The 25,483-nt window shown below is 49.0% G+C and overlaps 1 protein-coding gene across 1 annotated transcript in view; it reads left to right on the top strand.

Moving 5' to 3' along the window:
- Nucleotides 1-21,078: 21,078 nt before the first annotated feature.
- LOC139057767 (uncharacterized) overlaps nucleotides 21,079-25,483 on the top strand; it is a 72,011-nt gene continuing 67,606 nt past the window's right edge. The window contains exon 1 of the mRNA XM_070536521.1: nucleotides 21,079-21,329. Within this exon, the coding sequence (XP_070392622.1) occupies nucleotides 21,079-21,329 (251 nt within the window). The remainder of the gene's footprint in view (nucleotides 21,330-25,483) is intronic.

Genomic DNA, 25,483 nt, shown 5'->3' with positions numbered 1-25,483 from the left:
TATTTCTCAGGACAGGAGCGACTGACACCTTACTGCGAACTGCCCCGGGAATATCTACTCGTCAATGTTTTGGGGGATGTCCTTATCATTATGTCTCTGCCTGATCTTGTCTGGCTTTATGTCTGGCTTTGTGAAATTAAAGTTGCCACCTTGAGCTCGGCGTATGCTTGTATACACCAAGACCAAGGTACTTGTCTGTCAGGGTGCCTCCCCCTAAGTGCAAGGCCCCTTTGTTGGCGCCTCTGACAATAGAATCACCCAGCTCCTCCTCCTTTTTGTTTAGTGTGTGATGTAAGGGAGAAGACGAGGAAAAGTGCGGGGAGGTGAGGAAGAAGTGAGAATAAACAAGGATGGCTACCTCGTCTAATTGACGTATCTTAGCTTTATTACGAATTTGGCGCAGTCGCCAGGACTCGAACCTGTGTTTTGCATCTCATCCGCTTCGTTTCACTGAGGACCATTTGCTTGGACGCTATGGGAATCTGCGTGGACGGCGACAGAAACACGGGCGTGGCAAGCCTTTTCCACGGAGGACGGTTCGCTGTTGAGGGTGAACGGTGGTGCAACGTAACCGTGTACGACCAGCATGAGTGAACAAGGTCGAATATATGAGAGAGCGCAAGCCATATTTCATCATATAATGGAACTCGAGCAGAGAAACAGCGAACACCAGCAACAAATAGTAGAGCTTGTGACGAAAAACTTCCTCCAGCATTCTCGGAGCCCGTCGTTGGAACCGGTAAAACCGGATCTTTACGACGGTTCGTCCCCTGCAAACGCGCATGCTTGGCTGAGTTTTCAGGAGTACGCGTGCGACTAAAATGGTTGGCGACATCACCTTGGCAAGGTTATGAATATGCGCTTGTACCTATGAGGCATAGCAAAAACCTGGCATGACATCAGAATCACCCAAAGAGTGCACCGGTCGTGGGCTGAGTGGAGAAAGTTTTTTAATGTCTTTCTCCGAGAATAAGCCCCAGAGCTGGGACAGCGTTATAGCCTTCAATTATAATTCGGGCACTCTGGTAGAATATTTGTGAGAAGAGAAGGCTGCTACATAATGCTGACTCCACGTTATCGGACTCGTCACTCGTACCTCTGATTATATTAGGATTGGCGAAGAGCACGCAGTAAGAGGTACAATGACGAACTCCACATACTGTTGGTGACTTGCTTAAAATATGAAATATTTATGCACTTTGTAGCATCATGTGAGTGCTTTTAACGGCTACAGTACTTCATCCAATGAATATAAAACACTGGTGTGTAAAAACGGGACCAAGTTGATGTCGGGGGTGACCCTCTCTCATTTAGAAAGACCATCTTTCTTACCGATCGTGCCAAGCTTGTGTAGATTTCTGAGCTAGCAAATGGGAGGGACGTCAAGGTTTTAGTAGATAGTGGAGCTTGGATACCAGTTGTAAATAAGAGCGAAAGTCCGGAGCTAAGCATCGTGGAACATTATCCTCTGATAGTGTATAGCTACGACGGCAAAGAACAGACGTATAATGAGTGGGTGGAAGTGTTGATCACGTATAAAGGAAGAAAGCACCTTAACTATGGCTGTCGTACTCAATGGACTAAAATTTCCGCTCCTCTTGTCTCGCCCAGTCATGCAACAGCTACGACTTAACCTCTACTGGGATCGAGAAGTCACTACTCGAGATCACCACCAAATGTCTTCGGTTTCACTTGCTGAACATCAACAGAACCGATTACAGCGGTGGGCGTTATCAAGCTGTATCCAGAGCTAATATGCTTCGGGGCTATCCGAAGGCTACATCAAAGTTTGGACTACCATTTGAAGTTCGCGACAAGAGTGTAGTTAAACGCAAGACGTTTAATATGTCGCGAGAGAAGAAACATTGATTGCAGGAAGAAATACAGAAGATGCTCGACGCAGGTGTAATCCGCCCATCAACCTCTGCCTTCGTTTTTCCGATCGCTATTGCTCCTAAAGGCGATGGCACATTTCTTCTCTGTACTGATTACAGGTAAGTCAACAAACAGACTGACTTAGTTCCCTTTCCAGTGCCACTTATCAGCGATATCATCAATTAAACCAGGAGCTGTAAGATATTTTCTCGCTTGGACTTGTGCAAAATCTTCTGACAAGTGTCACTGTCAGAGGAGACTAAAAGGTTTTCCGCCTTGATGACACCATTCGACATATACGAAAATAACAGGCTACATTTTGGCTGAAAGAACTCACCCGCATGTTTCCAGAAGATCATGCACAATGTGCCAAAGCCATACATGGTAATTTTTTGCAATGTTTACATTGATTACATCATTTTGTATTCTAGGTCTGAGAAGGAGCGCACCGAACACCTGGCGAAGGTCTTACAAGCTCTCAGCAATGTCGATCTGAAGATAAACGAAAAAAAGAGTAATTTATTTCAGCCCAAGGTCCTTTTTCTCGGTAGAGTGTTCCACGGTGCTACCAAAAGTACCAAGCAAGAGTCTGTACATCGTTTTTCCACACCTAAGAAGCCCCACGATCTTGATTAGCTGGGAGTCTTCCTTGGACTAGCAGGCCACTTCAGGGCTTTCATCAAGGACTATGCAAAGATGACGAAGTGCATGACCGAGTTGACAAAAAGGGATGTTCCTTTTATATGGTTGGGTGATTGTGAAGTTGCCTATCAAGAACTAGTGCGCCGCATCTCGTCTGACCCAGTACTAACTCTAACTGACTTCAGCCTGCCGTTTGAAATGAACACAGACGCGTCAAATTGTGGTACAGTGGCAGTGCTGTATCACAGGAGCTGCAGTTCTTCACTAAATCGACAACTTCGTGTCGTAGGGTACTGTGCCTGCAGCTTTAACACTTCGCAGCTCAACTACTCTACGACGGCGAAAGACGCCCTTGCTGTCCTCATGGCAGTGCGATACTTTAGATCATGCATAGACGACGGAAAGTTCAAACTGTATACGGACCATCAGGCTCTGACCTATCTCCTCAGTCAGTCGGAGCCAAGAGCAAAGCTGGCGCGCTGGATAAACGAACTGCAGCCGTATGATTTTGTGGTTATCCACCGGGTAGGCAGCGGCTTGACGGATGCAGATGCGTTATCTAGACTGGTGGTCGAAATTACACATGAAGTGTTAAGCATGACGAAACTATGGGAAGGATCCGAAAGTCTACATTTTGCCAATGGAAGCTTCGGGGTGCCGGAGACTCTCGTTCCAAAAGTGCTCCACATGTAGCATGACACTCCTGACTCTAGCGGTCGTGATGGTTTCTGGCGAACCTATAATAAACTTCTACGAAGGTTCACATAGAAGAATATGAAGAGAGACAGAGACAAATGTGTTCGGCCATGTCACTTGTGCGAGGTCAATAAGGCAAAGTACCGGCCCCCTCCCGACGAGCTCGTATTACCGCGTCACTCAGACGCACCTCTTGAAGTAGTGCATGTAGACTTTGCTGAGTTGAAACAGAAGAGCGTAGGTGCGCGCTAAACACAGTCATTTCTAGTTACAGTTGACCAATGCACAAGAATGGAAGCTGCACGCCCTGGAAAAGAAGATATAAATAGTGTTATCGCGCATCTTGACCGGGCAATGTTTTCGAATTTGAAAGTCGTAGTTTCTGACAACGGGCGCGCATTCATAGGAAGAAGTTTCAGCAGTGGGCAGATAGTCGCAGGGCCGTGCCTCGGCACTGCTCACCCCCAGGCCAGTGGATTGGCAGAGAGAGTTATCCGTGATATAAAGCAGTTGATGTCCATGTACCCAAAATTCCGAGGAGGATGAAAATGCTGCCTAGAAGCAATCGTTGCACACCATAACCGGACACATGCCACAAGCCTTGGATGTAGCCCCCATTTTACTACGTATGGTGATTTGCCGAAACTGACCACCGACCAGGAGCTTTGAATTTCCGACAAACTTCAGCTATTGAACGAATCAAAACCACTGAGGAACACAGCAGGTATCGCGAAGCGATGAAACGCCAGTTTGAGAAGAGGCATCGGGGACATATACTTGATATCAAGTTAAACGACTTTGTGCTTGTGCGAAAGGGAATACCAGGAACCGACGTAAAACTTATTGGTCCGTTCTAGGTGGCGAAAACATGTGCGCAGAAAGGCCTACTCAAGATTGTTGGGTATATGAACAGTGGGCAATGATAGGTTGCAGCTGTCAGCAAAGTCCTTCCGTATCACCGCCGCAGGGATGAGGCTTAAAAGATGGGGAGTGTAAGGGAGAAGAAGAGGAAAGGTGAGGGGAGTAGAGGAACAAGTGAGAATAAACAAGGATGGCTACCTTGTCATATTGACGTATCTCAGTTTTATTGCATGTGACAAGCGAGGCTGTATCTTAGTTTGCTGATTACAAACGGAAAGTGTCATTTTCTTTCATGCCTTGGTTGTGCAAGAATATTTAAATCATGCTTGTCACTTCTTTTGTTGCAGACTTCAGTAATTTGATGGTGTGGCCGGCCCTGCCGTTGCTATGAACCCAGAATCCCAAGATTCGAGCAACAGTGACTTCTTTGATTTGCTGATTTTCAATTTCAACTTCTATGTTCCCATTACTTCTATTTCGTTTCCTGTGGATGTGAATTATCTCCGATTTTTCGGAGAGCGCAGTTGGGGCTGTTGGCCCTGGCACAATCTTCAACTGCATTTGCCGCCTCTTGGAGGGCTCGCTCCTTTGCTAGGAACCCGCGCGAGGCCCAAATGGTGATGCTGTCCGCGTAAATAGTATAACCCAGTAGCGGGACACCGTCTAGGGTCCACGCAAGTCGACACATGGCGATGCTAAGTAGTAGAGGAGAGATGATCGCTCCCTGAGGCGTACCGTTCTTTGGCATTGGAAACAAATTGGATTTGACATGCGGTATTCCTATTGTAGCCTCCCTCCCCGCGAAGAATACTCTAATGTAGTAAAGACATTTTCTCCACAGCCGGTTATATTGCTACCGAACAGTATTTGCGATGACGAAGAGGCGAGCAGGCGATTAGACGCTAGCGCGGGCTGTAGCCTTTTTGCCAAGGGTGGCGTTTTTTTTTTGTAAATATACTTGTATATAGCTTTTATTCTGCGTCTTCCTACGTAACATACCTGGTGGAAGTGCGGGGTGTCGATCCGAGGTCCTCTCGCATGGGATCATAGTACTTTACACAGTTTTATCTATTACGACGAATTGCGTCTGCCTACCAGTGGTCAATTTTGGCTTGACGACACAGGTGCTCCCACACGGGATTTCTCTGGCCCAGGTTTGCTCATTCGAGGATCACTGAGTAGCATCTTTAGCAGTAGACGACAGTGCAGCCGAAAATCCTCTACAATCGCAGTCAACTTATACCATCGCCGACTTACAGAAAATGATTGCGCCCGACATGATGTGCGAGCACGCTCGTGAGCTCTACCGCACCCTGTTTTCCTACCACGATATTTTTTACTTTAACAATCGTTCTTTTGCCCAAACTACAGCTGCTAAACATCGCATTAATACCGCCGATGCCCCTCTTATTCATCGCCGCCCGTATCGCGTGTCACCGGCTGAGCGTCAAGTTATTCAAGCAGAAGTTCGAAAAATGCTTGCCAAGAACATTATTGAACTGTCATGTAGTCCATGGGTGTCACCTGTTGTACTGGTAAAAAAACAAGAATGGCTTATGCGCTTTTGCGTGTATTATCGGCACCTTATCAGGGTTACCAAAAAGGACGTGAATCCCCTACGTCGGATTGATGATGCCCTTGACTGCCTCCATGGTGCTCGCTATTTCTCATCTATTGACTTTCGCTCCGGCTACAGGTAGATTGCCGTGGACGATCTCGACCGCGAGAAGAGTGCTTTTTTAACACCCGACGGTCTTTATTAATTAAAAATAATGCCGTTCTGTCTATGTAACGCTCCTGCAACTTTTCAACGCATGATGGACTCCCTTCTTTACGGTTTCAAATGGTCCACGTCCCTGTGCTACTTTGACTACGTTATAGTATTCTCCCCAACGTTCGCTACACACCTCGAGCGCCTCTCAACCGTCCTGGACGTTTTTCTTCGAGCCTGTCTGCAACTCAACCTATCGATGTGCCAATTCAATCATCGCCAGATTTTCGTCCTTGGATATCTCGTTGACGCTAACGGAGTGCAAACGGAGCCAGGCAAGATACATGCTGTTACGCACTTCCCTGTTCCGAAGTGTGTCAAGGATGTGCGCAGCTTCATCGGCCTTTCTTCGTATTTACGCCGTTTCGGAAAAATTTTGAGGCCATAGCATGACCACTAGCCGGGCTTTTGAAGAAAGACGTCCCTTTCCAGTGGGCCGAGAACGAGGACTCTGCACTCTCGCATCTAATCGACCTCCTCACAACGCCTCCCGTTCTGGCCCATTTCGATCCTTCTGTGCCTGCCGACGTCCGTACTGATACCAGCGGTCGCGGAATTGACGCAGTACTGGCACAACACCGCGCGGCAACGACCATGTTATCTCTTACGCCTGGAGGCTGCTCTCACCCTCGGAACGCAACTATTCCATCAATGAGCGTCAGTGTCTAGCCCTAGTTTGAGTGGTTGCGCAGTTCCGCGCCTACTTATATGGCCAACCATTTTCCTTTGTCACAGACCATCACGCGCTTTACTGGTTATGCTCACTGAAAGATCCTACAGGAAGACTTGGTCGCTGGGCCTTACGCCCTTCAAGAATATTCGTATTCGTCACCTACAAATGTGCCGACTACCAAATGACGCTGACTGCCTGTCTGACTACCCGATAGACAAGCCTGACCACGGTGACAGTAATAACGGGAACGGCATTTTCTCTGTGTCTGCCTTCGCTAACATCGCCGATGAGCAGTACCGAGACCTATCGCTGCGAGCACTCATCGAGCGTCTGTGCTCTACACCTACCGACCCATTCGTTCGCCGATATGTCCTCCAGGGCGGCATTCTCTACCGACGGAACTTTCTGCCTGACGGATCTGATCTTCTTGTCGTGCCAAAGCAACTACCACAGACTGTGCTCTTTGAGACGCATGACGCCCTCACTGCAGGACATCTTGGGGTAACCCGCACGTACGACGGCGTCCGCCGCCGCTTCTACTGACCTGGTCTCGCTGGCTCCGTCCGACGATATGTTGCTCCCTGTGATCCCTGCCAGCGTCGGAAAATACCTCACGTGATACCTGCTGGTCATCTGCAGCCTATCACCCGTTCCTGTGGAACCGTTCTTTCGTGTAGGTTTAGACCTCCTCGGCCCCTTTCCCACGTCATCCTCTGAGAACAAATGGGTAGCCGTCGCAACTGATTACCCCACCCGATGCGCTATCACGCGCGCTCTCGCTACCACTTATTGCGTCTCTGACGTTCCGGACTTTCTCTTGCATGACGTTATCTTGCTTCATGGCGCCCCGCGAACGCTGCTAACTGACCGTGGTCGTAACTACCCCTCGAAAGTAATCGCCGGCATTGTGCGTTCCTCCTCCATTCAACACAAGCTGACTACCTCATACCATCCTGAAAGCAATGGCCTGACTGAGCGGTTAAACCGTGCTCTTACCGATATGCTGTCGAAGTACGTTTCCAAGGAACACCACGACTCTGACATTGTTCTTCCGTAAGTCACATTTGCGTATAATTCTTCCCGGCACGACACCGCTGGATTTTCTCCCATTTTATCTACTCTACGGTCGCGAACCACCTTGCCCTTGACACCGCACTTCCTCCTACTGAGATCACAAGAATCGAGTATGCGCGTGATGCCATCGCCCTGGCCGACCATGCGCGCCAGCTCGCCCGTACTCGGCTGACGGCCTCTCAAAACCCTCAACAGCGTCAGTTCAACGCCCGCCACCACGACGTACAGTTTTCGCCGGCTGCGCTCGTGCTCCTGTGGTCGCCCTCTCGTCACGTCAGACTTTCAGGGAAGCTGCTTTCGCGATACACAGGGCCCTCCCACGTGCTACGCTAGGTGACGCCTGTGGCGTGCGAAATCGCTCCTGTGGATTCGACCTCGTTCTTTACGCTGGCATCTAGCAATGTCGTGCACGTCAGTAGGCTCAAAGCCTACTACACTGCTTCCGAGTCTGGCCTTTATTCACTCCGGGACGGCGCTTTTGCCACCGGGGGCGGTGCTATGGAACAGTATTTGCGATGACGTAGAGGCGAGCAGTGTGAAGACGACGACGACGATTAGAGGCTAGCGCGCACTGTTGCCTCTGGGACAAGTACGGCGTATTTTCTTCTAAATATACTTGCATATAGCTTTACGTCTGCGTCTTTCCACGTAACATTATGCAGCTCGGATAGTATGGCTTCATGTGGCATGTTGCCAAAGGCGCCCTTCAGGTTAAGAGCTAGCAGTAGGTGCTCGCCACCCTTGGGTACGCCTTTGAGTACTTCCTGTAGCAGGAGGAACACGTATTGTGCCGAAAGGCCGTTGCGGAAGCCCAATATGGTGGCCGGGAACAAGCCCCAGTCTTCAGTGAAATTTTTAAGCCTAGTGTTTATCACCCGTTGGAAGAGCTTTCCCATGCAAGACATCAGTGAAATACGCCTGAGCGCCTGCAGGGATGGCTTCTTTCCGGGTTTTCTAAGTCTAATAATTTTTGCAGTTTTTCACTCTTCGGGGATCTCTCCCTTAAGCCCATAGTTTTCATTAAATTCCCTTGCCATAGCTTCTATGACTTTATCGTTGTTTTCTAAGCATAGCGCTGGTAATCCAATAGGTGCCAGGAGTGAGTGAGTGAGTGAGTGAGTGAGTGAGTGAGTGAGTGAGTGAGTGAGTGAGTGAGTGAGTGAGTGAGTGAGTGAGTGAGTGAGTGAGTGAGTGAGTGAGTGAGTGAGTGAGTGAGTGAGTGAGTGAGTGAGTGAGTGAAACAACTTTATTTGATCCACTATAGAGGTAAGCGAACTCCAAGACACCTGACTAGGCCCACTCGGGGACCATCAGGTGAAACCTGACGGCCCTCTCGCGAGCCCTCTGGACTGCCAGGATTTGAGAGGTCTGATTCTGGGCCCTGATTAGCTTCAACATTTCCTCTTGAGTGAAAGGGGGACCGGCGGAGACGCAGCCCCACAGGACATGTTCGAAGTCCGCATAACCACCACGCAGAGGGCAGTCCGGGCTCGGCAACCGTTCGGCGTACATTATGTGCAGCGCCGCGGGGCTCAGATAATTGCTTGTTTGCAGAAGCCTGAGAGTGACTGCCTGGGCCCTGTACAGCGAGGAGTGCTGCGAAGGTAGGAGTCTTCTGGACAGATAATTATATTTGCAGATTTCGTTGTACGAGCAGAGAGGCTCGGGTCACCCAGGAGTGGACGTGTTGCCCAGCGCACGGTCAGTCAAACCTCGTACAGCCGAGTGCGCCTTCTCAGTGGGGTTGATCGAGGCACCCTCAATGGTTCCAAGGTGCGCAGGGAACCACACCAAAGAGTGATGTTTCATGTCTTTGGCACTTTGAATGATACGTAGGGCCTGGAGAGCCATCATTCCCATATGAAAGGCCCTGACAGCGGCCTTGGAATCCGAACAAATCGAGTCATGTACCCTGTCCGTCAATGCAAGAGCAATAGCAACCTGCTCTGGAATGCTGGAATTAGAAGTGCGGATGGTAGCGCAGCTAAGGATTTCAGAATCACAGTCGAAGACCACTGAGGAGAAGGCCTCTTCCTGAACGTACGAAGCAGCGTCTACGAAGCACGTTTGATTTTTGTTCAAGCGGGCACTGGCGAGCAGAGCTTTACCCCTGGCTCGTCTTTGTCCTTCGTTGTAGGTGGGATGCATATCTCGCGGCATCCGGTCTATGTAAATCTTGGACCTTACGTCGCTGGGCAGCTTCACAGCGTCGAAACTGACGACCGTGGGGTTACATCCCAGCTTGCCAAGTATGGCTCGGCCCGCTGGGGTACCGACGAGTCGGACAAACTGGGAAAATTCTTGGGCTTCAACAATTTCTTCGAGCGTGTTGTGAATTCCCAAATTGAGGAGGTCTTTTGTGTGCGTTCGGATGGGAAGGCCGAGGGCAAGCTTGAAGACTCTTATGATCAGGCCATTGGTCTTGTTGCGCTCCCATACGAGCCAGTTGTGCATAGCTCCTAAATAAGCGAGGTGGCATAGCACGAAGGCGTGGATAATGCGGATCTGATTGTCTTTCTTGATTCCGCGGTATCTGTTGGCGATTCTTCGGATCAGGCCGAGTGCGCTTTCGGTCTTCGAACAAATGCGTTTGAGGGCGGCTCCATTCGCCCTGTTCGACTCGATAAACATTCCTAGGACCCTGATAGTGTCTACCCGCGGTACTGGAGAGCCCTTACCGGTGAATAATGTAATGTTGCTCTCTGTTGCTGGCTTCCAGGACCGTCGTGAACCGCCTTTTGGGCCTCTTCTTGTAAAGCAACAGCTCGGATTTAGCGGGCGAGCACCTTAGCCCGGTGGGGATAAGATACCGCTCCGTCACATCGATGGCCCCTTGCAAAGCGCCCTCGGCCTGCCCTTCACATCCACTGGAGCACCACATTGTGATGTCATCCGCGTAGATCACGGGGTTAATGCTCAGGATTTTGTTCAAGGCTCTCGACAGGTTGATCAGGGAGATGTTGAACAGCGACGGGGAGATCACCGCCCCCTGAGGCGTTCCCTCTGGCCCAGACTGGATTTCGTGGGTCAAAAGCTCGTCAATCTTGATTCTAGTGGACCTTGAGGAAAGGAAGGAGCGCACGAAATTGTGCGCCCGTTTGCCGACATTACACTCTGTCAGGCTCTTGAGAATAAAGGCGTGCGATATGTCGTCAAAAGCCTTTTCCTGATCCAAGCCGAGAATTGCCTTAGTGTCGGCGGAGGTAGAGTCAATGATCTGGTGCTTGGTCAGTCTCACGGCATCCTGAGTCGGAAGCCCCGCCCGAAGGCCAATCATGTTTTGTGTATAGCATTCGTTAGACTCGAGATGGTCAGTGAGGCGGTTAAGCATGGCGTGCTCGGCCATCTTTCCAACACACGACGTCAGGGAGATGGGCCTTAAATGGTCGATGCTCGGCGCCTTACCTGGCTTCGGTATGACTACTGTGTAGGCTGCTTTCCAGCTCTTGGGAATGAGGCCGCTGCACCAGATATCGTTCATCTTGTGCGTAAGAAACTCGATTGGGGCGTCGTCGAGATGCTTGAGCATATTGTTGGTGATCCCGTCTGACCCAGGGGCAGATCTGCCGTTGAGGGATGCGAGAACTCACTTGACCTCAGTCAGGGTAAAATCCTCGTCAATAGATGATACTTCACGCCCTTCGTACTCGGGAAATTGGAGGGGGGGGAGGCACCGGATCGCCCGTGGCCGCCAGGTACTTGTCTATGAGGTGCTCCGTGACTGCCTCATCTGGAGTCGAGTTGGTGGCCAAATGGACAGCTTTCGCCAAAGCTCTCTTCTGGTTAGACTTGGCGTTGCCATCGAGCAGTAGGTGCCTAAGGAGACGCTAGCGTTTACCGTTCTTGAGCTGGCCCTCCACCGAGTCGCAACAGCTCGTCCCATTGCTGCTTCTATAGCACTTTGCAATGAGCCTCTTTCATCTTGTTTATATCGGAAATTTCCTTGCGTAGTCTTCTGTTATGGCGCTGAGTCTTCCATCTCGCGAGGAGTGCCTCCTTGGCTTCCAATAGATGCGCCAGCCTACTGTCCATCCTGTCCATCTCCAGGTTGGTTGTCACCTCCTTGGTGGCTCTAGCCGCATCCTTCTTTATCTCGTCGCACCAAGAGTCTGGGTCCATATCATCGTTAAGGACGCGCTCGGAGCGGTTCGCTCGGAACAAGTCCCAGTCAGTGAACCTAAAGGTCCTCGTTTTGTTACGGGCAGCCTTGACCACCGCTGGGATGATGCAATGATCGCTGCCGAGGTCCATGGCTGTGTTGGTGCACTTGACATTTTCCAGGTTCTTGACAAAGGTAAGATCAGGAGTCGTATCTCGGCACACCGAGTTCCCCCTCCTGGTTGGAAAGTCTTTATCGGTTATCAGCGTAAGATCTTCCTCCGTTGCCGCGTCCCATATGTCTCTACCCTTCTTCGTATTGGTACAATAGCCCCACGCCTGATGCTGGGCATTAAAATCCCCCATGACGACTAGAGGCTGACAGCCGGCCAAATGCACGGCCTTCTTTAGAATACCACCAGGCCTGGCTCTGTGAACGCTGGGTCTGCAGTAAACATTCAGTAAGAAGATACTGTTTCTTCTTAAGCGCTGCATAAGGGGGTCGACAAGGAGTGCGGCCATGACGTACTCGATGCCATTGTGCGCGGGACAAAGGTCTCGCTGAAGGAACGTGAACTTTTTACTGACAAGGATAGCGACTCCCCTTCCTCCTTCAGTGCAAGCCACCGTAAGGAAACCGAGGAGCTTGATAGGGGATGATGTGATTGTTCCTTGCAAGGCGATTACTTGGGGTTTGTCCATTAAGCTTTTTAGGTATTGTCGCAGGGTCGCCCGTTTGCTGACGAACCCTGCGAAATTCCACTGCCAAATTGTTATGACGTTAGTTCTGGTATCCATGTTTGGGCTTGGGAATGGATTGCGAAAGGGCCGCATTCATAATGGCACCCTCTGTCGGTGAGGCAATGACGTTGTGCTGCTTTGGGTGTTGTGCTGTAGATGTGCTTGGGAAATATCCGTGGCTGGTCTCCTCCAGCCTAAGTGTTCTAGCGCTGAGGGCGACCACACTCAGCTGAGGGTGCGCGATCATTCCTTGTACCTGAGAGAGACCTGTCTGTAAGTTGGAGATGGCGTTCTTGAGATCAGACAGGAGTTCTACCATCTCGTCTCCCCTTGAGTCATCCATGGCATGCCGCTTCACTGCAACCGTCTTCGCAGGGGCCTCCACTGTGCCCATGGCCGAAGAGCGTGCGGCCGGCTGAGAAGCTGGCTGTGTGAGCGCCAATATTCGTATTTCCGCCATCTCGGCGGCTAGCCGGCTGATTTCCTGCTTGAACAGAGCGTTTTTCTTCCTAAGACTATCATTGGCACGCCTAAGTTCGAGCTCATCCGTGAGACGCAGGTCGTGCGAGTCTTGAGAGTTGGACGCCTGCGTTTGGTAGCCACGGGCCCTATCAGCCCATGTTAGAGAGGACTTGCCTTTACCGCCATTGGGAGTCTTCGAACGTGAGCTGTTGGATGAGTCGCTCCCAGTACAGGACTTGGAGCAGCTTCTGGAGATGGAGCGCGCTGGAAAAGGCGATGTGAGTCGCGATCTTGAGGTAGAGCGACTTCTGGAGCCCCGTCGGCTTGTAGAGCGGCTTCTCGAGTGCAAGCGTCTTCTGTCCCTAAGGTTGGTGCTGGATGAGGCTTGCAGATCGGAGGATCGAATGATCGATGGCGTGGGGAGCTCCTCTTGCTGCCTGGCACGCTCGAAGCGTCAATGGCGAACGGTGTACGGCGTCTTGAATCTTTGCGCACACTCTTTACCGGCTGTAAGGTGCGGACCGCCGCATATCTTGCATTTTGGGGTGCATTGATGCTGCTCATCAGGATTTGGCAGGCTGCATTCCCGGCAGATGACGTCGTTTGGTGTTGGAGATACATCGGCGCGATGCCCGAGTCTTCCGCAGGCGTGGCATACGTCAACTTGCTTTCGATATAGGGAACATTTCATCAGGAGCGTTCCGTACCTGACAAAATTCGATACCCGCTGCCCGTCAAAGGCGATGATGATGGTCCCAGTCTGAGCGATTCTCTTGGCTGCTAGTGCAAGATGGTTGTCTGGTTAACAATCTTGCCATCCACCGTCGCAGGGTCGTCTTGTAACGGTATGCCACGTATGACCCCCTTGCACGTGGAGAGCGGGGCTGTCTCGTACGCGCAGAGTTCGTGGATCTTGCCTGTGATTCGGATTTGCTTGATGCGCATATATCGATCGGCATTCTCCCGTTTGGGAGTTCTGGCCACCATGACGCTTTGTTATAGGTTCGGGCACAGAGTGTCTTGTGTGAGCTCGTGCTGGCTGATGCCGGAGGCTGCAAGTATTGCGTCAGCCACCGTGGCCGCTCCAATTTTGGAAATATTCTGCCCACCTCTTGGTCTAATAACGATCTTCGTGTCTTCTTTTGGGAAGAACAGGCATTTGGCTTGCCCTAATATTCTTGGTCTTAAGCGCTGCGCCGCTAGACTTGTAGCTATGGCCAGCCACGGGCGTTGGCATGGCATTCGAGTTAGCTTACCGCGATTTGGCGCCAGCTCTTCTAGCACCGGCGGCTTGCCATCCCTACTCTTGAGTGACTTCCTCCAGGAGCATATTTTCCCCCTCTACTTGATATTCCCCCCGCAGGGGCGTCTGCGCAAGCAGGCGTTTGGTGTGTGGCGACACCACGTACCCGAACACACAAGGGTTGGAACCTCCCACGTGTAGCCATGCGCGGTTTAGCCGTGTCTGGGGAAAGGGGGATCCTGGGGGTTGAGCTGATGCTGGGTGCTTGGACCTTTAAGGCCCCCCGGCGGAGGCAACACACCCCTTTGGCCTCTGCTTCACATAGACGGCACCCCCGGACTGACCCACTCGGGGGAAATCGGTAGTTGCCTTTTCCTGTCTCTCTCTCCCTACAGCCTTCGTCTTTTCCTTACTTTCCACCTTTCCTGTCTCCTTCGCATTTCTTTATTAATTCCGACCTTCCTGGCAGCAAGGGTTAACCTTGTGTGAGTAGCCAAGCTTGGTTATATCATATTTCGTTATAGCGGCAGCGTACAGCTGGCGCTTGTAGGCCCTGTTTTACAGGCCCTGCAGCGTCCCCTTGTTGGGCTCCATGGTGTGTGCCTGGCGCTACCGCCGAAAAATACACTCCCACTTATGGCTAGTTCTTTCCCTCCACCATCTGATCGCTCCCTGAAAAGAGGGTACACCGAAGAAATCTTTGAATTTTTTGGACGCCAAAAAGAAACTTTCCCGCGATTCCATGTAATCCATTCTGAAAAACAAGGAAAACAAGCGCGAACACTCGCACCTTTTGTTGTTTGAAAAACTCTAACTCAGGCATTTGGACCAGGATATAAAGCATCAAAGATGGCTAGCGGTGATCTCCTTTTGGAGCTCCACGACAAAAAACAACACGAGAAACTGCCTAACCTTCTATCATTTGAAGATGTCCCAGTCACATTTACCCCGCACCGCACGATGAATACCACCCGTGGTGTAGTTTCGGATGATGACCTGATGGAACTTACGGACGCTGAGCTATTATAAGGCTGGAGTGATCAAAACGTAATCAATGTTAAGAGAATTCTGCTAAGTCGCGATTGAAAAGAGATCAAAACAATACATCTAATTCTCAACTTTGGTTCAAGTGTGCTCCCTGAGAGTATTGAGACAGGATATGTGAAGCTCCGGGTCAGACCATATGTCCCAAACCCTCTGAGATGTTTTAAATGCCAGCGATTTGGCCACAGCTCATCGAACTGCCGCGGCCGCCAAACCTGTGCGAAATGCAGTGCTCATGAGCACTCCGCTGAATCGCGTGAAAACACTCTTCACTGTGTGAACTGCGATGGGGAGCACGCCGCGCACTCGCGGTCGTGCCCATCTTGGAAAAAAGAGACTGTAACGATCAAAGTAAAAGAAAACATAGGTTTCAAAGAAGCGCACAGGCGGGTATCCTTCCAGCCAAAGCACACCTTTGCCGACGTGGCGCGTCAGGGGGCAGCGCCACAACGGTCTCCAGCGGCTGTCTGACCCACACCCAGTGACGCGGCAGTGACGCCATTCGCCCCCCAGCGGCTGCAGCTGACGCTGCTACGCCAACACAGCAGACAGGGCCATCGACCCCGAAGGTGGGTGCAGCCGAGGCTGCCCCAACCTCCGAGGCCCCTTCCAGCGCTGGCACCAGCCGGCGCAGCCAAATCCCTCAGGGAGCCCCATCGAACTCCGGGCTGGTGGGCGCATTGTCTCGCCTTCCGAGGTGAGACTCTCTCAAAAAACTTCTCGCTCTGAAGAGCGCGTGTCCGGCGCCTCACAAGAGGCAATGAACACAACACGTATCCCCACAATGCTCCAAGTGCCTAAGGAGCGGCGAGGCTTCCTCGAACGCTCCAAAAAAGGCAGAACCCCGGTTACAGGGCCTCGCAAGAGCTCCGTAATCTAAGACATCACTTCCGTTTCCTTAAACACAGCACCGATTCACTTTAAATATGGATACACAAGTCATACAATGGAAAGTCAGAGGTCTTCTGAGAAACCTTGATGATGTACAAGATCTCATCCACCAACACAATCCAAAAGTGCTGTGTTTACAGGAAACACAAATAAAATCAAAACACACAAACTTTCTCCGACAGTATATAACTTTTCGCAAAGATCGCGATGACGGTGTCACATCATCGGGCGGTGTTGCCATGGTCATCCATAAAAGCATTGCGTGTCAACCGTTACAGCTACAAACGCCTCTTGAAGCAGTGGCGGTTCGAGCAGTTCTTCGAAACCAACTTATCACTATTAGCTCTCTTTACATACCCCCACATTACAACTTAACGAAGCATGAAGTCCAATCTTTATTGATCAATTGCCAGAACCTTACATTGTTCTTGGCGATTTCAATGCGCACAGCTCCGTGTGGGGCGACTCTCGTATAGATGCGCGAGGTCGTCTTGTTGAACAGTTCCTTTTCTCTTCTGGTGCGTGCCTTCTGAATACGAAGAAACCTACATATTACTGCCTTGCAAACAATACCTTTTCTTCAATTGATCTGAGCATAGTTTCTACGTCCATACTGCCTGAACTAGAATTGGAAGTTACGAACGATCCTTACGGAAGCGACCACTTCCCCGCAATATTAGGAACACTTAAACAAGACGAATATCTACCACAGGCTCCTAGGTGGAAGACTTAGACAGCAGACTGGTAGAAATTCCGAAACTTAACTAGTATATCATGGGATTACGTGTCCTCGTTAGGAATTGATGCTGCCGTGGAATATTTTACAGCCTTCGTAATAGATGCCGCAACTAAATCTATATCACAAGTAAATGGATTGGCATGCAAACGGCGTGTCCCGTGGTGGAACGACGATTGTAGGATCGCTCGTAAGAAACAAAACAATGTGTGGGGGTTGCTACGCGCCTCCCCCACTGCGGAGAATCTCATCAATTTAAAAAAAGTAAATTCCCAAGGCAGGCGAACCCGCCGACAAGCCAGAAGAGGAAGTTGGCAGAAGTTTTTACCTGCTATCAACTCCTATGCAGATGAGGCCTAAGTCTGGAACAGGGTTAACAGGATAAGAGGGCGACAAACATATTCACTTCCTTTGGTGAACACACAAGGTGAAACACTGAAAAATCAGGCAGACACACTTGGAGAACACTTTGAGAGCGTGTCGAGTTCAAACCATTATTCGAAATCCTTTTTGAAATACAAACAAGTAGACGAATGTAAGCCAATAATACGAAAATCCAGACAGAATGAACCTCATATCCAGCAGTTCAGTATTGCAGAGTTGAGAGCTGCTTTGACCACATGCAAAAGCTCTGCACCGGGACCTGATAGAGTCATGTACGAAATGATCAAAAACTTACACACTGACACCAAACTTACACTACTCACGCTTTTCAACGCTATTTGGGCTACGGGATACCTCCCATCCACAAGGAAAGAAGCGATTCTGGTCCCTGTTCTTAAGCAGGGTAGAGACTCTTCCTTGGCGTCAAGTTACCGTCCGATAGCTCTTACAAATTGTCGTTGTAAGTTTTCTGAAAAAAATGGTTAACCGCAGACTTGTACATTTCCTTGAACTCAACAATATCCTCGATCCCTTTCAGTATGGCCTCAGAGAAGGGCGGTCCACAACCGATCACCTTGCGCGCACTGAGGGAAACATTCGCGACGCCTTTCTACATAAAGAATATTTCCTATCCGTATTCCTCGATATGGCGAAGGCGTACGACACTACGTGGCGCTATGGAAGCTTGAGAGACTTGTCGGGAATTGGCATCCGTGGCAATATGCTCGTCCTAATAGAAAGCTATTTATCCAATCGTACATTCTGCGTGAAAGTCGGCAATGTATGGTAGCGACCTTTTATACAGGAAACTGGTGTACCTCAAGGAGGTGTACTTAGCTGCACGCTCTTCATCGTGAAAATGAACACCCTTCGTGCTTCATTACCACCAGCCATTTTTATTCTGTTTACGTAGACGACATACAGATAGGTTTCAAATCCTGTAACCTTACTCTATGTGAGAGGCAAGTTCAACAGGGCTTGAACAAAGTGTCCAAATGGGCAGAAGAAAACGGATTTAAAGTTAAGCCCAACAAAATTCTTGTGTGCTTTTCACAAGAAATCGAGGGCTCATTGCAGAATCCAGTATTGAAATGTATGGAAATGTATCGAAATTGCTGTGAACAAAGAGCACAAGTTCTTAGGCATCATACTTGATTCGAAATTAACGTTTATTCCACACATTGAGTACCTCAAGATCAAATGCTTAAAAACAATGAACTTACTTAAAGTGTTATACCACACAACATGGGGCAGCAACAAGAAATGATTAATGAATCTTTACAAGAGCCTCATCCGATCACGGTTGGACTACGGTGCCGTGATCTATCATTCTGCAGCCCCGAGCGCGCTAAAGATGCTAGATCCGGTCCACCATCTAGGAATCCGACTGGCCACTGGAGTTTTCAGAACAAGTCCTATTAAAAGCTTATATGCAGAATCAAATGAGTGGCCACTTCATCTGCAGAGAACATACATCAGCCAAACATATTTTTTAAATTCCACTCTAATCCTCAACATCCGTGTTTTAATACCATTAACGATACGACATATGCTACACTATTTCATAATCCTCCCTCCGTAAGACAGCCTTTCTCGCTGCGTGTGAGGGAGCTTAGTCACGAAATGCGTGTCCCTATCCTCGAGCTTCGCCCAATGCATCCAGCCAAGCTGCTACCTCCTTGGGAGTGGCAGCTAATACAATGCGATATATCCTTCATGCAAGTTACAAAACTGGCTCCAGAGATTGAAATCCAAATGCATTTCCGGGAACTCCAGCACATTGGCAACCGCTCTTGAGCGTTGTTTTCTCAATAAACAAATAAACAAACAAAACACACAAATACTCCTGCACGTAGTTCTACACAGATGCATCGAAGTCAGAGGACGGGGTGTCCTATGTAGCCGTCGGCCTATCCTTCTCTGAAACCGAAGTACAGCATCCGAAAACTAGTATCTTTACGGCTGAGGCTTACGCACTGCTCTCGGTCGCAAAGCATATAAATAAATCAATACTACAGAAATCAGTTATATATACGGACTCACTTAGTGTTGTGAAGGCCCTGATGTCTTTCTGTAGCCACAAAAATCCGGTAATTAATCAACTGTACTCCGCACTGTGTAAAGCATATATATCTAACCAACATGTGATTATATGCTGGGTACCTGGTCATAGGGGTATTGGGGGAAACGTACTAGTGGACCTGATGGCCACATCCATTTCATTGCATGCAGTTGGTCCTACTGCTTCGGTCACTGTCACAGACCATAAGCCTTTCTTTAGAAGGAAACTGCGAAACCACTGGCAACGTATGGCAGGATGTGGGACGCAGAAGTCAATAATAAACTGCACGTAATAAAGCCACAGTTAGGTTCTTGGCCCTAGGTAACAAAATCACGGCGAACAGATGTCCTATTCTGTCGCCTCAGAATAGGACACACGTTTGGCACGCTTAACTTTCTACTCGCTGGAAATGATCCTCCAACCTGTGGTAGATGCGGGGAGAGGCTGACCGTCCTCCACGTCCTCCTGGAGTGTCGGGCAGCCGAATCTGAAAGAAGGAAACATTTTTCCCTAGCATACCGGCAGCACATCCCCCTACATCCCGTAACGCTACTCGACCCAGAACCTTTATTTGACACCAACGCAGTCCTACGTTTTCTGAAAGATGTTGTCTTGCATGTTTTTAGCCCAACATGTTCGTATCGGGTCCTCTCTTCAGACGATGCCACTGCGATAGCTCTTTAGTATAGCACATGCCTCAAGGCCCTTGTGTTTCAAGGGCTCTGGAGAGGCAGCAGTGCTTCAAGTAATTTTACCATCCTATATATTTTTATTTTGCATCATTCTTCTACCATGGATTTTAGTGTTCATAGTATTCGTAATTAGCCATTGCCATAATTTTATAGTACATAGATTTTACGCATTTACAGCGACTAATTTTAGGCCACTTTACAGCCAAGTCACATCTTCCATAATACATCGTTAACACTACCACTTGTCATGCCGCTCTTTGACCAAACCTGGCCCTTGCGCCACAAAACACCACACATCATCATCATTACTTGATATTCCATGATGGTAGTGGACGAGTGGCACTGAGCCACCCCGGAGGCCAAGGCGTGGTCTCCGAAGTGCTTGTTAGACGCCACCAAAGGATGTACAGGAATGTCCGTAAAATGGTGAAAAATCATTCACTGTGGCAAAAAGGGTATCCACGTGGTATTCTTGGGTGCCTGGGCTGCCACAAAAACCAGCTCCGTGGATATTCGGAAGTCCACCTTCCCATTTTGGACACAGGTATAAAGGTTTTTTCCGGTTGGCTGTACCGCACTCGCTTCGACGTATATTTGCTTGAGAGCCTCTATTAATTCCTCATTAGGGCCTTGAAATTACTCGGCGATTCTTTGCAGTGTTCTGGTTGTCACTGATTTGGACTTTTCCGGGTCTAAAATATTCGTCACGATGGCCCAGGTTTTTGTGGTGCTCAGTATTCGCTGTAGCGAACTGCAGAAGTGGAACCACCCCTCAGTTGCCAATTTACTAGCGTATCAATTTGCTTCCTCTGCCAGAGCTGCGATCCTGCTCAGAACGTTTCTGTTAAACGTTGTTTTCGCCACCTTTCTTACAGCTTACGCCTGCTTTCTCACAAGCTCAGGAGGTGGCTATCCACCACCGGTGTTTCCACCTCCATGTAATCTATTTCAATGCCTGCCCGTGTGCTGCAGTAATAAAATCGGATCATTCGCCCATGGACTCCAGTTCGATTGTGGGTGGAGGGTAGTGTAGTTCGAACATTGTCCCCGCCACCCGGCATAGTCTGGGAGTCGGTAAGGAAATGCTGATGAGACAGTGACCACTCGCTATATTTTTACCTAGCTTGGTCCAGATGGCGTTGCAGATGTTGCGTGTGAAAGCGAGTTCCGGCAACGTGTCTCTACTCATGATGTTGCCGATCCTGGTGGGCATGGTGCGGAGCGTGATCAAGCTCAGCGCCAGCCTGGATGCAGCGTGTTCGCAACTCGTTCCCTTGGGTGTGTTTTTTGGATTGCCCCATGCGGCGCTGGGAGCGTTGAAATCTCCCAGCACCACAAAGTGGTCCTTGGTGCCTGAGTCTCAGTACCCGAGCATCTGCAAGGAGTTTGCTAAAATCTTCATTCCTGTTTATTTGGGCGGACTGTGCAAATTTACTATTATAGTTCTTGCCTGGCCTCATTTTAGAGGCAATAAGCTTATTGTTTGATGATTGATTTGAAGATTTTCTATCTACTCTGATTTGGCCGTGATAGTTCTGATCACCAAGGTGGCCACGCGGGGATATTTTGAATTTAGCAGTGTGTAATATACTCGCCGCTTGACCACGTTGGGGACAATTTACTGCTGGCGTACTACATCTGGTCGGACTCGTGCACCGTTTATATAATTTTTATGTACAGCAGGGCGCTTGTTAAAAGTGCGGCAATCCTATTGCCAAATTTCTGATTGTTTCTCGCGTTTAAATTTAGTTTGAGCCATGATATACGAGAGCCTCCACGTCGTCCCGACCCCCATTTGATGGTTTGTGGGTTACAATCGGTCCATAAGAGGGCTCTTATTATTTGCTTTCGGCAAGTCTCCCACAGTCTTGTTTACATATTGTTTCCGGATTCTTAATTCCTCGGCGATGAGCGATTTTATGCCTTACAAAAAATTCGTTAAAAGTTAGTGGAGATACGCAATGCTACTTCTATATTCGCGGACTTGGTTCTGGATCTGTTTTATAAGATTGTGACTATGCGTGGGGATACCAAGACGTTCGTCACCTCTTCCCTCGCCTATTTACAGTTTGCTTTCTTGGGTGGGATGTATTTCCGTCTTGTGCCCCTCAGGGCTGACAGCCGGGCCAGAGGCCTGCAGTATTTTAATTGTGTTTTCGAACTTATTTTGCAATGAGGAGATTGTCAATTGGAATTCTTTGTGCTCGGCCGCCATTTTAATCTTAAGCTGTTCATTTTCTTTCATTAGTTTTTGTTTTCATCTACGATTTTTCTGTATTGCTCACTGTCTGTTAGTAGAGCACTGGACTTTACCGCCCCCACCAAGCTCACCTGACTGTTTGGTAGGTCAGCAGCTGCTCCTTCTGCTCCGGTTCCTGCCGGAGTGGGGGGGGGGGGGGGTTCCGGTCCTTTTTATTGGCCGAGGTGTTCTTGAGGTTCGGTGTCCAAGTACTGTCCTCTGGTTTGTTGGCTTTGGTTTGGCACGTCCTCGATGCAGGTCTTGATCGTGATCGTGATCTTAATGTGACTTCCTTTGGCTCATCGATTCCTGCCGTTCTAAGCTAAACCATCGTGGGGGTCACTGTTGCTTTATTTCAGGGAGTCTTTTTTCAAATTATTCCACAACAAATTTCGTTGACGCTGCTCGATTCGAGAAGTACAGGGGGCGATGTTCATTAGCTTCTTTCTGCATAAACGGTCGCCCGTCGCGTGTTCGTCACCACTGATGGAACACTTCGGTGAGCACTCGCGGCGAGCACCCCGCAATTGAAACACACGCTGATATCGGGTGTTTGGCACACATTGGTAGATGATGCGTGGACCGACATATTTTACAAACCTGCATTGTGGGTTTGTATTTGTAGCAGACCGCTATGGCTCCAATGAAGTACACACACCTTGGAAGGACCATTCCGTTGAGTAACTATCACCGATTTTTATGAGCCCAGCATGCGGGCTTTTTCAATCTTCACACCTTGAGTGCGCAACCGCATATTCCCCATTAGTTCCGCATGAGCTGTTCCGAGTGGGAAGCCGTGACCAACGCCTCGCAGAACATCTAGGTCTGCCCCACATGCGGACCACTCATCACTGCAGACCACTCATCAACTGCAGAAAATGAGAAGACATTGTCGGGCTGACTCCAAATATTGGAATGTCGTTGCTTGATCTACTTTTCCTTGTTCAGGAGGTAGTTTTAAAGTGTTCTTTTTTAAGCGAACCCGACGCTCACATGCCTCCAATTTGAGACTAGGCGCATCGTGCCAGCTCCAGCGTCAGTAGCACTGGCTTTTAGTCGAACTCACGGCCGGCCCTCGTATGTTTGACATTTTCAGAAATTCTGCCACTTTCCACGCAGTTGTGACCATTTGCTTACGTTTGGAGGCCGTGCCTGGTGAAAGATGCAATCTCCACAGATTGCTAGAACAATATTCCTTTTCGGCAAAACAGTGTTTGCTCAGGTGTTCGGTGTAAATTTTATGGATGAATCTATCTCGGACCATGATGTCCTGGGGAAATATTGATCTGTAACCTTTTGCTTTCATCGTCCCTAATCTTGACAAGCCAATAACCGTCAGAAATCGAAAAATATATTCAATGATAGTTTTTAGCTCACTGTTATAGCAGCTTAACTACACTTCTGGCAGTAGGCGATGAATCTAGAATACATAATAGCTCAATATTTCGAAAGGCTTGATATGAATGTTCTTCGTTAATGCCATCACCACTATCTAGAAACTAGCCCGATCGAGTGACTTTCGCGCGACCAGCACGCACACCTTTTCGAATGAGTCGGAGCGGACGTATTAAGCAGGATAGTACACTGATGTTTTCACCGTCGATGTGATTGAAGTGCCGACAGAAAGGCAGGAGTTCAACCCAAGACCCCTAACTTTTGTCGGAAAAGTACTTCGTATTGCCATGCAGATTGCAGTCGCCCTGGAGCGCTATAACGTAAAACTAGGGCCGTTTAATGTAAAACTATTCGAATATATTTTTATTCCAATCTCCTGACGTCACATTTGGGTGGCCGCCAACGTAAGCATGAGGTGGTCACCCGCAGGGTTGTCTGAACAAACCAATCAAATGCTCCCCTCGTCTATGGAGCTCACTTTTGTTTGTTTCAAAAACGAAAGACATCGCTTGCACTGAGCGGCTTGTCTTATCTAATTGGCTCACATCAGGCGAAGAACCATGCAAGTGGAGAGGGATTCGAAGGGGCCGAGCCAGTGCACTGAATATTGATAAACGGATGAATAGGGTGCTGCGGGCATCTTCGATTAGTCCGCTTTCTCTTACTTAGCTTGTGGTTGCTCGTCGACAATCGCGGTCGCATGCAATGGAAGCTTAAGAATAGCGCTAAAACGGATCCTCACCAAAGAAGAGTTGGCAGAACGAGGGCGTAAATGTGCCGAAAGTTATCGAAAATGTTACATGCCATGCAAAAAGTTTTATTACACGCAAATAAACCCATGCTCTCCGGCAGATGCGAGTAGCCAGCGTCTGAGTGATCGGCGGCAGCCATATTTTATTACTTTCGGAACGGGGCAGCCTGCGGCTATTCCGAAGAAATTTCAGTTTTGTTCGGCATATAAATACATGTTTATCGCGTACACGTCGCTTTGACGTGGTGACTTCTTGAAGTTTTGTGACGTCACGTGACAGGCAGGTGAAGTGGGTGCAGCCCAAAAACTATTTACCAATAGCCGAGCGTAAACGGCGAAAAAGGGTCGAGTAAGAAATACCTATTTTTGTTTTGTTCGGTCAAATTATGCATAATCAATGTGTACACGTCATATCAGATGGGGAGCAATCGCGGTTTTCGTAAGGTCGCGTGACAGACAGGTGAAGCGGGCGTGGTCCAAAAAAGTTTTTGACCAGTCGCGGTGTGCTAATTGCATAATTTCAAAAGAAAAGTTTGGAATAGTTTTACGTTATAGCGCCCCTATTCTAAACTTTTATATTCCAATTGTGCAATCAGCCCTCCGCGATTGGTCAGAAGCCTTTTTTGGACCACCCCCACTTCACCTGTCTGTCACGCAAGGTCACGAAAACTGCGATAGCTCCCTGTCTGATATGACGTGTACACGCTGATTATGCATGTTTGGACTGAACAAAAGAAAAATAGTTATTTCCGATTCGACGCTTTTCGCCATTCGCCCTCTGCTACTGGTCAAAAGTTTTCGGGCTGCAGCCACTTCACCTGCATGTCACGTGACGTCACAAAGCCGCGAGGGCTCACCGCGTCAAAGTGACGTGTACGCGTTAAAGGTGCATGAATATGCAGAACAAAAGTGATTTTTCTTCTGAAAGCCGCAAGCTGTCCCGTTCCGAAAGGAATAAAAGATGGCTGCAGCCGATTGCTCAGGCATTGGTTACTCACACCTGCCGTAGAGCATGAATTCGTTTGCGTTTAATAAAACATTTTGCGTGGCCGTATAACGTTTTCGAGAACTTTCGGCACATTTGCGACCTCATTCTTCCAACCCTTCTTTGCTGAGTACCTGTTTTAGCGTCATTATTAAGCTGCCGTTGAAT

This window comes from Dermacentor albipictus, chromosome 3 (assembly GCF_038994185.2).
Source record: "Dermacentor albipictus isolate Rhodes 1998 colony chromosome 3, USDA_Dalb.pri_finalv2, whole genome shotgun sequence".
NCBI lineage: Eukaryota > Metazoa > Arthropoda > Arachnida > Ixodida > Ixodidae > Dermacentor > Dermacentor albipictus.
The sequence above is the reverse complement of the archived record's forward strand: the minus strand, read 5'-3'. Positions and strand labels throughout refer to the sequence as shown.